At 35.3% G+C, this 12,934-nt stretch overlaps 1 protein-coding gene across 1 annotated transcript in view; it reads right to left on the reverse strand.

Moving 5' to 3' along the window:
• Positions 1-445: 445 nt before the first annotated feature.
• Positions 446-12,934, reverse strand: part of MEGF10 (multiple EGF like domains 10) — a gene marked incomplete at its 3' end in the record, with an annotated part of 118,947 nt that continues 106,458 nt past the window's right edge. Inside the window, exons 17-25 of the mRNA XM_083354528.1 lie at positions 11,800-11,928; positions 10,494-10,622; positions 9,072-9,200; positions 7,037-7,273; positions 5,825-5,952; positions 5,568-5,691; positions 5,382-5,426; positions 3,477-3,683; positions 446-606 (exon numbers count right to left, since the gene is read on the reverse strand). Coding sequence (XP_083210654.1) covers positions 446-606; positions 3,477-3,683; positions 5,382-5,426; positions 5,568-5,691; positions 5,825-5,952; positions 7,037-7,273; positions 9,072-9,200; positions 10,494-10,622; positions 11,800-11,928 — 1,289 coding nt within the window. The remainder of the gene's footprint in view (positions 607-3,476; positions 3,684-5,381; positions 5,427-5,567; positions 5,692-5,824; positions 5,953-7,036; positions 7,274-9,071; positions 9,201-10,493; positions 10,623-11,799; positions 11,929-12,934) is intronic.

The following is a 12,934-nucleotide window of genomic DNA, read 5'->3' on the forward strand; positions in this document are numbered from 1 at the left end:
GTAGTGGCGGATGTTTCCCCCTCAGGGTGCAAAAAGAAAATATCTACTGTGAACTCCATATAGGCATCAGGAAGGGCATCTGGTCAGTAAACATTCAGCTCCATTCAGTCACCCCGACTCTACCCCAAATAAAGGGATTACAGGGTCATAAAAAGAAAATAATTGTACATCAACATATATAAGTTGATAATGAAAGGTAGCTGCTTCTTCTGAGCAGTAGAGTTCTCACAAGCTTGGATAAGCCAATGCATCATAATGTAAATGTTTGCCTTTTTTAAAAAAGTTTGATGGAAAATCTGACATGATTTTCCAAGCTTAACGTCTATCCATCAGCAATGAATGTATAGAAACTCTAGTCTGATTCTCATCCTTTATGTACAGCAAATGTTTACTGGATGCTGGTAGGAAAACAGAAGAAGAATAACCAGATTCCGCTTTTCAAGGATTATTCACTGTTTTCATCTTTGTCTGAAGATGCAGAACTATCCCGAGGAGGCAGCAGGTCATAGTGGCAAGGGATGTGGCTGTTTTTTGGTAAATCATAAAGATCTTGGCTGATAGGTCCATTATTACTTAAATTGCCTTGGACAACACTAACTGTTGGTTCTGCAATTAAAAAAAATGTATGCATTATTACTCTGATATTGTGAGAAATAATTATATAATTTAATCAAATTAATGAATCCATTCATTTAGGAGTTTCCATGCTTTAAAACAGGACTCTCAAAAGGAGGAAGCTGCTGATAGCAAGTAGCTTTGCCACAGCATTTCTCCACCCACAGCTTTTAAACTCCTTTGGAGCAACTTCCCTTAACTGCCTCAACCAATAGATATACATGAGGGCAAAGTCACCCATAAACTTCCTGCATTTCACAGTTCTTAGAGTGCAAGACAATAGTCCAGACATGTCAAACACAAGGCCCGGGGGCCGGATGCGGCCCGTGAAGTGGTTTCATGTGGCCCACGAAGCCATCCTGGAAACAGTGAGGGAACGGCCCCCACTGCCTTGGCCCTGGCCCAGAGACCCTCCTCCTGCCAGAGACCCTCAGATCTGTCTCACTCCTGCCCAGGCCCCCATAGGCACCCTTGATGCGAACGATGTAGAGCTGGCCACGCCCACCCAGTAGGCAATACGCACTCTAGCCATGCCCACCCAGTAGGCCACGCCCACCCTGGCCACACCCACCCGGCCCCCTGAGGGCAACCGCAATGCTGATGCGGCCCTCAATGAAATTGAGTTTGACACCCCTGCAATAGTCAATTCATATATATATATGCCATATTACATTGCCCCCCCTTATAAAGGTGAGATAAAAATCTAATTAACCAAATGAATCCTAGAAAAGGTGTTTTATTTCCAAGAGTATGTGTGGTGAAAAATCTTTGGGTCATATTGGAGTTTCATTTGGTAATGAAACTCATAATACTTAAATCTGGGGGGAAATCTACTTTAAAAATAGATGATAAAATGTTCTATTGGAAAGCTGAAGCAGAAGCTTTTGTGATGTTAAACTAATTACTATATAATGGTTGTTTTAAGGATTTGTCCTGACTTTAAATTAAATTTGATCTTCCAGTTCATAACAGTGGTAGTATTTTTCAACTTAAGCATGTCCTAATGGACCAATGTACACCACATGCTTTGGCTACTTCAAAGGCATCTGAGATACTCAATCATTTGAAGGAAGCCATGGCAGAGGTAAAATTTATAACATATCTCTATGTAAAGTTTAACTATATTTTTAAAATGGAACTTTTGAGATATTCAAAACATAGACTTAAGAATTACAATCTTTGATAATGCCCTATCAAGGGTTTCATGTTCTTACAAATGTTAAAATATATCAGTAGATTTGAGATTGATGTTGATTAATAAAAGAATTGTATTTTGACCACTTTGGATTCGCCAAAGAATGTGCTTGAAAGGATAAGCAGCTTTCTTTTTTGGAGGTGTAAAAAATTTGAGGGATCATTGATCCGTATTGTGGGGTCATATGATCATCTGGTATGTTTTTGGAATGATATTCTAATGTATACAAAAACTGGAATAGTATTTTAATGTACATAAAACTACTTTAATGTACAAGTTGTTATGTAAAATGGCTATACAATGTGATAAAATAATAAAATAAAATAATAAAATAAAATAAAAGTAGATGTATGGCAAAATCTTAATATGTTAACGTGAATGCTAAATTCAATATCAAAGCCTTGGAATTATTTGGGATACTTGGCTGTCCAACTTTGTTTCAAAGCATTCAATGATGTAGCAGCAACAACTCTTATTACTTACTCATTGTCATGGTCCTAAAATTCTTTATTTAGAATTTGAATTTCTCTTGCTAAAGCTGCCATCCATTGGTTCTTGTCCTATGCTTGAGCACTGTGGAGTTGCTGCATTTGTCTCCACATAACTCTTTGTGCTGGGCATCTTCGTCTTTCATTATTCTGGAGCTTTCAGATGAACATTGTCCTATCTCCTTCTTGGCCCTATGTTATACCCCATCGACAAGGACTTCCCAAAGTAGCTCATCCCATTTTCTGCCTCAAGTTGTTTAATGTCCATCTGACAGCCAACCAAAGTAGATGAAGCTTAGCCTCCAATCTTAAACTTAATTCAAAACCAAACTTCAGTGCTTCCCCATTAATTATAACTGGAAAGCACAACATATCAGCTGCTGTTTCCCCCTGTGTCACTTATATGTTTATTTAATCATTTTTCTCCTGCTTTCCATGACAAGAAATCTGAATTTTCAGGAATTTTCAGGAATTATATAGCTGAATTATATAACAGTATGACACATGTCAAATTGAATGCAACCTTTTTTTTAAAGAGCTGCCAATATCATTTTTATTTCTTGGCAAAATTGGAAATATTTTTCAGGCATTGTAGTCTCTTATGAGAAATAAATCCTTTCAAATAATTATGCCCAACAATTTTATACTCTTTTCAGTCACCACCAAATAACCAAAATGAAATGATGAAAAAGTACTTCATTTTTGCAGTATTTTTATTTAATAATTGTATGTTTATTGACATAATAGTTTCATTTCTTCATTTTGGACTCTCCAGCAATTTCTTAATCAGTTATATAGAAAGGCTTTATTGTTGTGGCTCTTTAACTAATGAATTAGTCCTCACGTACCACTTAAATAATTTCTACTTAAAATAAAGTCTTTCTCCTTTTTCAAGGATCTTTTGATAATGGCATGAAACAATTTGCGGTGCATTTCAAAATAGTGTTTTATCATGACAACACAAGATAGTGGAGGGCATCATAGTGATAGCCACTAATGCCTTCTAATTTAAGTTTTTTTAAAAATCAAGTTGTTCATTACCATTATTTATAGACTATCTTTAAATAGGCAGTGGAGTTCTAAAAATAGCCAAACTGGTGATGTGAAAGCAAAAATAAGAAAAGCAGAACAAAGGTTACTGTCATAGAAATGGTAAAAATTCTAAAATCGGGACTTACCAACTTCATATACATTTTTATTAGATGAAACAGAGTTATTAATTTCTGCATAGGCAGAATCCCTGTGTGCTGGTGATTTCATTTCAACATATCCACATTCTGAATTTTTTGGCATAAGTGCTGGTGGATCTTTAATAGTAGCATATGGGTTTTCAGAGCTACTCAAGGAACAGTTACTTAAATTATAGTCGGAATTCTTTATTAGATCTAAGAAAAAACAAAAATGATAATTTAATGGTACTACAGAAGGACAGTGAATAACAAATTAGAATTATTCTTTAAACTGTTTTGGTTATTTGTCTAGTTTCTATTTTTAGTGCAACTTAAATAGCAATACACAGTGAAACAAACCAGCAAATTAGTTCATGCTAAGCCAAAGATTTCTTCTGCATTGTTTCAACTGTTCACAGTGAATTTAATGAAAATGAAAGCCCTTGGAATAGTAGCTGTTATAGACTTGATATAAATCAGTATCATGATAAGGTTGTAGAAAAAGCCAACATTATTTTAGGTTGCATCCAAATAAATATAGTTCCTGAATTATGGGGAGTAGTATTTCCACTTCAGTATTGCAGTGAGTTCTGGGAACATCTCTAGCATTCATATAAAATTGAAGAGGTTCAGAGAATAAGGAAGAAAAACTAAATCTTATGAAGGGAGACCGAAGGAGCCCATAATGTTTAGCCTTAGTGAAGGACACAAGGTAATGAAGATCCATATTTTTTTGTTGCTAGAACCAAAAAGTATAAGCAGAGAGATGATAGGCTAACCTTCATTGGAAGCAGAGATGGTACAGCTATATATGAAAATAGTTTAATAAGGATTCCTTGACTTAGCAGGGGGTAGGCCTAATAACCAAAAAATTTCTTTCTAACTCCGTTAAATAAAATGATGGGTGGAAAGATGCTCAAAAGGCCAAAGAAAAAAACCCAATTGTTGTATTCTTTTTCTTTACATTCAGCAGCAATGCAACATATATAAAGGGACATGGTGGCTCAGTGGGTTAGGATGCTGAGCTTGTCGATCAGAAGGTCGGCAGTTTGGCGGGTCGAATCCCGAGTGCCGCGTAGCAGAGTGAGCGCCTGTTACTCGTCCCAGCTTCTGCCAACCTAGCAGTTCGAAAGCACGTAAAAATGCAAGTAGAAAAATAGGGACCACTATGGTGGGAAGGTAACAGCGTTCCGTGTGCCTTTGGCGTCTAGTCATGCCAGCCACATGACCACAGAGATTTCCTTGGACAAGCGCTGGCTCTTCAGCTTTGAAACGGAGATGAGCACCGGCCCCTAGAGTGAGAAATGACTAGTACGCATGTCCGGGGGAACCTTTACCTTTACATATATATATTATATAGTATCGAAACATACAAGCAGACGTATGACCACAATTGAGCCCAAAATTTCTGTTGCTAAGCAAGACATTCATTAAGTGAATTTTGCCCCATTTTACAACCCTTTCTTGCCACAGTTGTCAAGTTAATCACAGTAGTTGTTGAGTTGCAAAAATAGTTGTTAAGTGAATCTGAGTCCTCTATTGACTTTGCTTGTCAGAAGGTTGCAAAAGGTGATCACGTGATCCAGGACACTGCAACCATCATACATATGAGTCAGTTCCAAATTTTGATCATGTGACTGTGGGGATGCTGCAATGGTCATATGTGTGAAAAACACATATAAGTCATTTTTTTCATTGCTTTTGTAATTTTGAATGGTCACTAAAAGAAAGGTTATAAGTCGAGGACTACCTGTGTTTTTGATGTTCATGAATTAACATATTCTCAGTATTAATTTATAGTTCTAACATATTTTAATGCGTTCCATCCAAATAGGGATCAGGTCCAGGGTTGCCTAGCTTCAAGAAATCTACCATCTACCAATGTATTTTTCTTTGGAGAAATTTCATACTCACCTTTCAAAGATTTCCCTAAACAGCTTCTGTCAACTCCAAAAACCCCTGTAAATAATGGAGAAGAAGAAAGCCTAAATATACTAATGGTCTCTTCTGCTGGGAATAGTTATGTTTATTGTATTAATTGTTCTTAATTTCTAAAATCTATAGTGTCGTGTTCTGAACTGTCTGTTTTCATATTCATACCTAATTCATTGTGGTAGCCTCCATGCTTCCAATCAGCAGGCAATGTCCCTGTGTAATCCATACCTGGGGCTCGCTTTTGAGGATCCATGTTTTTAAGATTCACAAACAGTTGGTTTTTGTTTGACTGTTTCAAATTTAAAAAAAAGTAAATAATAAAATATTTCATTCTATAGAAGGCAACTGAAAGTGTGGTGTTTTGAGACAGGAAGTTCATACATCCATCTAGCATGAATTATGCTGCCTTTTTATTTTCTTACCTTTGACAGAGTCATCCTATTCAAGTTGTTGGCATTTGCTGCATTTGAGCATTGTGTTAGAGTGTGATAGCTGGGGTTGGAGAAGTAGTGACTATTAGTGCTTCCACCATTATTATGAGGCACAGTTTCTGCAAAGAAATAAAGTAAATGCTTCATTATTACCCATCCTTGCTTTATATTATAATTCTGAACTATCAGACAGCTCTCCTAGAATTAAAGGATATATTAAGAATGTTTTATCTAATTGCTTTGTAATCCTTTTTCATTCCTAAATGAATCTTCTAAACTTAGCTTAGTTTCTTCTCAATTTTTATGATTCTTTTAAAAAAATATACTAAATGATCAATTAATATTTCACAGTTTTATGGAAATAAAATGCATGTCTCTGCACTCTAAAATTTATTTATTTAATAATTCAGATTACTGCTAGCCTTTCATCTGTTTTTATGTGGATGTTTCAAATACATCTTATTACCAAAATGAAATATAATTTGTTTTCAGTTTATATAAAGGTCAAAGCAAATATAATACTGTTTTATCCATGTAATTTGCATTGTAATACATTGGGAACCATCTTAGAAATACCCATTCCTTTGTCCCAGCTCCTCCCACATATAAATGTCTTTTTAAATAACAGGTAATAAGTTCATTGGCAGAAGCAATGAATGTTAATCTATTTGGTTTCCCCATAAATTACCAAAATAACTGTCTCTAAATTGTTCTGATAAAACAAGATCAGGTAACTAAATTTTTCCAAATGTTATTGGATTCCAACCATTGTTTGATAGTAGCTATTCTTGGCAGATGAGAACTGGAATTCAACTACATCTGGAGGATCAAATATTATTCAGAGACATTACATTACTTTGGGAGATTGTAATGACTACAGCTAAGCAATGTAAAGAAAGTTAGTGGTTAACAAGTAGGAGATACTAAACAATTTCAGCATAAAATGCTGTACTGAGGTATAAGAAAGAATTCTAGATTTTCATTTTTCTTCATAGCACTATGGCCTATCTATGTGGTCACTAGGAGTCAAAAACACTTTGATGGCACATAATCAACCAATCAATCAAAGCAAAATCTCCTGTTCCTTTAGAATTTGCTAATACCATACAAAGCCCTTAACCATTGAAGCAATTTTTAAAATTTCCTTTGCTAAAATTATGTCTAACAGAGATAGAATTAATGCCTGTGATATGGTATTCGTACCTGAAATTGTATAATCTGCATTGATAACTCCCATGGCAGGTGTATAGGTAACTGCTGGCATATTTGTTCCTTTTCCTTTCTGCTTTTGTCTGTAAATAATGAACAATGCAAGCAGGAAAAGGACAACAAGGACAAGAATTATGATTCCGGCAATAGCTCCAATTTGGTAAGAATCAGCTGGGATGGCAGCACTAGTACGGCTTAAACTGTTTAGGTTTCCAACAATGATCACCCCTGCTGTGAAAGAAAGAAAGAAAGAAAGAAAGAAAGAAAGAAAGAAAGAAAGAAAGAAAGAAAGAAAGAAAGAAAGAAAGAAAGAAAGGTCATAAACATATAAAAGAAGTCCTATGTACATATTTTTCTTATGATTGTGTAAGATAAACAATATATACTAGAAGTGTATGACATGTTTTGAGATGAAAATATTGTTCATACTCAACTCTAATCTACTGGCAGCATTCTAACACTGTTGCAACATCTCCCCCCATCTCTGAGTTAGAACATACTATTAGGAAATGGGTACAATTCCTTTAAGATTAGAATACATTTTAGAATGGCCTTCTAAGGGCGAAAGAGGGCATTTGGGGATCATAACATTTCAACATTTCAACTTCAAAATGTTTTGAAATGTCTAGTATACATAATTTATAAATGGTTTAAGTATGCTTGAAAAATATGCTCACTAGGCTAGAAATGGAACATGTCCATACACTGCTGGAACTTGACCACCTAAGTATTGCTGATGAATATCTACGCCAACAGGTCTTCGCACTATCCAAGAGTGTCAAACTACACCAGGGTGTCAAACTGGTAGCCCATGGGCCAGATGCATCATGTACAGGCCACGCCCTCTCCGGCTATGCAAAAAACATCATGGCTTTCTGTTTGCCAGGCTTTAATTATTAATATTTTGTAATTTTAATATATGTGTTTAAATTTAATTATATTTCATCATCAATAATTTAATTATTATCAGCTACACTGACTACTGGATGCAGCAAAAAAGGCAGGTTATAAAATGAATGACACGCTATAGATTATTTTATTATTTCATACTTCAAAAATTATGAAATATTTTATAACCTGTATAAAAGTTAGCCACAGTAAAATAAAACAGAGATAATTTCCAAACAACTTTACAGATTATAAATCATACACTTTTAAAGGAGAGGTCAAATAAATATAAAGTGCCAGATGGGAATAATAAGTGTTCGGGATGTATCTGAAAATTCAGCTGCCAATCCACTTCCTATGCCAAATGCTAATAGTACCTTATACACCTCCAGGACTGTTTAGGAAGTGTTAATTAGATCAAATTGGAAAACGTTTAATTTTTTAATCCTGAACCAACTTCGTTCAGATCAAATCTTCTTAATGTAAAACAGTTTTCTTTTGATTAAACATATATTAGATTGTGCATTAAGTCTGATCTTAATCATGCTTAGGAAGAGGTCAATGCCATGTAAAAGATAAGGAATTGTGTCTGATTATGCAGGGACGCGGTGGCTCAGTGGATTAGGATGCTGACCTTGTCGATCAGAAGGTTGGCAGTTTGGCGGGTCGAATCCCGAGTGCCACGTAACAGAGTGAGCGCCTGTTACTCATCCCAGCTTCTGCCAACCTAGCAGTTCGAAAGCACGTAAAAATGCAAGTAGAAAAATAGGGACCACTACGGTGGGAAGGTAACAGCGTTCCGTGTGCCTTTGGCATCTAGTCATGCCAGCCACATGATCACGGAGACGTCCTCGGACAAGCGCTGGCTCTTTGGCTTTGAAACAGAGATGAGCACCGGCCCCTAGAGTCGGAAACGACTAGCACGCATGTGCGGGGGAACCTTTACCTTTACCTTTTATGCATGTATAGAGTGGGAGTGGGATCCTAATAAGCGTCACATATTGTGTAATTAAAACGCTCAGCATTCTTCATCACTGTCTAGTATTCTAATCCTAGAACTGAAATAGCAAAAGCTATTTAAAATATACTTTGGGAGGCAGTCCTGTCACCTTTTTAATGAACATTTTTTAGAAAATATTACCTTGGTCACATCTTGCTCCTTTCCAGCCAGGGCTACAATAACAGGTTCCAGTGATATGGTCACAAGTTGAGTTGTTCAGGCAGTCACATATTTGCCGACAACCATAGCCATAAGTACCTGGGGAACACTCTTTAGAAATCAAGAAAAAGCAGATAGAGGTTTTACTTTATTCAAATTTGCCGTCAGCTTCATAAACTAGTTATAAGTGACTATGAGCAGCTTAAGAGTAAAACTGAGACTTCCCAATTCTTAGTAATGGAGAGTAAAGATTTGCTACGTTAGTGGGTATCCATTGATCATCAGGGAAGGAAAGATTCCATTTCCCATACAACATGTCTTTCCCCAACTTTTCTTAAAAGCAGACCTTAGACGAATTGTGTATATGCAGGAGAAATGAGAAATGAAAGCCCTATGTCATGACAGGAGGTCTTCTTGTGTAACAAAGTCACATATGTTTACAGTGCTATAATCAGATTAGTTTATAAACTCCTTTGGGTTAAACTCTATGAATAAATTCTTATTGCCAGGAAAACCTGCAGGTGTAATTGATCACCACCAGATGGCAAAGTTTTACAAGAATTTATATCTAAGCCATAGCCTTATGTGCAGAAAGAGGCTTATAAATGCAATCAAATACAATTTAAAATAAATGCATGTACAATGTAGTATTCACTCCATGAAAGATAATGTTGTCACCAATTTTCTAAAAAGGCTCCACAGAAAATCAGGTTGCTAAAATAGCTGGGAAACCATTTGTTATAATAGAAATCAAACTCTCGGAATAAAAAATATTTTTCCCATTGTGATGTTTTACACGTATTATATAAAAATGTATGTTAGTAATTGCAATAATTGTAGTTGACATGTAGTTTCCTGGGTATTAACTGTAAATATTTTCTTTTGAAAAAACAAAGTTTAAGGGGAAAATACTGGTAAAATGTTTCTCATAATATGCCAAAGCCACCTAAGATATTCAGAACATATACCAGTTCTTAGAGGAAAAGAAAAACAAAATTGTAGATTTTTTTACACTGATGAAATATTATTGAAAGTAACTTCACCTAGAAGTTACAAACCTCCATCTTAATACCCCTATTCACATTACATTCTTTTGGTTTCAATGGAATGTGACTTTGCTTAGAATTGCATTTTAAAAAGTTAACTATGCCCTCTTAATACCACCAAATTCAGTGAAAATCATGACTTAACATCAAACTTTAAATAACTTCACTTTGGACTGAATTCAGGATGTATATAATATGGTTCATGCTGTATGAAGTCTCATTCATTGTCTTATCCATTTAGTTATCCCTGTAAAATTTTATTATAGTCATCGTAGTCTGAATAAGAAAGAGAGCTTAGTACAGTTTAATTATACATACATCTGCTATTAACAATGTATAAGAAGAATTTCCAACTCACTCTGTTCACAGTATTTTCCCATGAATCCTGTGCGACATGTACATTGGCCTGAGATGTGATCACAGTCAGCTCCATTCTCACACTGGCAGATTGATGCACAATCTTTCCCAAAAAATCCCAGCGGACACCCTTGAAGAAGAAAGTAAGAAAATAAAATGAAGCAGTGTATATTCAATAACTGCCACTCTGAAGCAAATAACCCATCTATAATCCAAAGATAAAGCATTATCATTTTTAAAAGTGTTTATAATTGAACCAACACTTCTCTAATAAAAATTTCTGAACTCCCTTAGTAGGATCTTGGTAGAGTATAATTCCAAATAAGTTGTATAGGTTATGTTCTAACTTTCACTATTTCATTACTTTGAAAGAAATCCAATAGATTTTTCAAGAGAGAAAACTATTTTGCATATATTCTAGAGTTATGAAACAACAAAATAACATCAGAGCAGAAAAGAATAGAAGCTTTAATGGTAATAATTTCAGTAATCCAGTAATCTGCATTTCTGTAATTCTGGTGTGATGTAAACATGATATCATTATTATAACTGTAGGAGATGAGTATTCAGAAGCCACACCCCTCCTCATCCTTCCAAATCAATAATTGTTTCAGAGCTAATTGCATTACTAGTTAGAATATTAGGAGGCCTACATATTTTTAAAAAATAATTCTGAAAAGAAAGTTACGTGAACATCTAAAAATATGGCTGCAGACCTTCCTATAATTCTTAAAATTTCAGTAAATTCTTACTTTCTTCATGCTTCTGTATAATCCACTCATTCAAATCAATTGTGACTCTTAAAGCTTTGACACTTTGTGTTGGGAAGGAAGGGGTTTCATGCAGAACCTTAAAAAAGTCAAACTGCTTAAATGAATAGAAAGGTGCTATATTCCTGCAAGTCTGGTGCATTTGTAATCATTTTTTAAATAGGCAGGGCTTTTTTTGTCATAGAACGCTCAGAACGGAGTTCTGGCACCTTTTTTGGATGGAACCTTGTAGGCTAGGCAAGGCAGGTTGTATGACATATGTGAGTTCCGGCACCTTTTTCTTTTACAAAAAAAGCACTGGAAATAGGCATAGCTATTGAAATTCAAATTTCTTGTTCTGGTTTATATCCTATACAGTACCATTCCTCACTTTCTGACTTATGAATAATATTACTTGAAGATATTAAAAATTCCTAAAAAAACAGGAAGCAGATAGATTATTTTGTCACCCAACAGATGCTCCTCTAATTTTTAATTTTGATATTACTGTTTCTGAAATGCAGAATAAATTTATCAAGGTAAATATGTTTAACTCACTTTGTGTGCAGTAGAGACCAGTCCATCCTGGTGTACATTTACATTCTCCATCATAAGCACTACAGTGAGCACCATTGTGGCAATTGCAAGTATGAATGCAGTTTGGGCCCCAATGAGAAGGAGGGCAAGCTGAAACGAAACAAATCAAATAGTGTTGTTGCAACACGAAAATATGCAGAGTAAACATGTTATGGGTTTTGTCTGAGAGAATGTGCATAACAAAATTATCCAATTTTTAAGGAACATATTTAAAAATATAGTAAGAAGACTACAGTGAGAATATAAAAATGTTGTTTTATTTGGTTTTTTTATATCCTCCATAATGAACAATTAATTGTGGGAAAGCCAATGATGCGTAGGGGTTGCCAAGTCATACATGTAAAAAAACAACAACAACAGAGGTTTTATGGAGATAATTCCAAAGGCTTTTTAAAATAATGGGGATAATTCTTCCTTTAAATATTATTCTTTTCACAGGAATGACATAAAATAGATTTTCCTAGTTTAAAAGTCAGGCTTAGCATACAGTAATATAACATAACATCCTTCCCTTCAGCTGGCACATTTATTTCTTTCAACCATTTTATCAGTTGTACTGTCAACGCTGCTAACATCGAATGTTATTGCTTGACAAGAGATGAAGGAGTAGCTATTTCATATGTTAAACTTGTGTATTGCTTTAAGACTTGTGTATTGTTTTAGTTTAAAATTGGTGGGAGGGAAGAGTAGGAATGCACTTTGAAGGCCATTTGTCTCTCTAAAGAAGACGGTTCTTCTAACGGAAGGGAAACTGATTCTTTAAATTAATTGGAGAATATGAGTAATGACAAAATTAGAAAGGTGGAGAATTGTGTTTAATTATATTGTGCAAGGGGTGGAGATTTCAGATTCCAGCTTCCTTCGAGCAAGCATTTGCCGGTGTATTAGGCTAATAAAGGACTTTTAAGGAAAACAATGCCTCAGAGTCACTTGAAAAGCCCATACATTGGAAACTTGACATGTACATTGGTAAGGAAACAAAACCTATTACCATTTACCAACAGTAGCTGGAGGCCAAGGTGGACAACAGTCCAGTACTGGACCTCGGAGGGAAACAACTGACTTGGAAGAAAGGGAATGCAACACTATTGTTCTC

Source organism: Vipera ursinii (genome assembly GCF_947247035.1).
Source record: "Vipera ursinii genome assembly, chromosome: 2".
NCBI lineage: Eukaryota > Metazoa > Chordata > Lepidosauria > Squamata > Viperidae > Vipera > Vipera ursinii.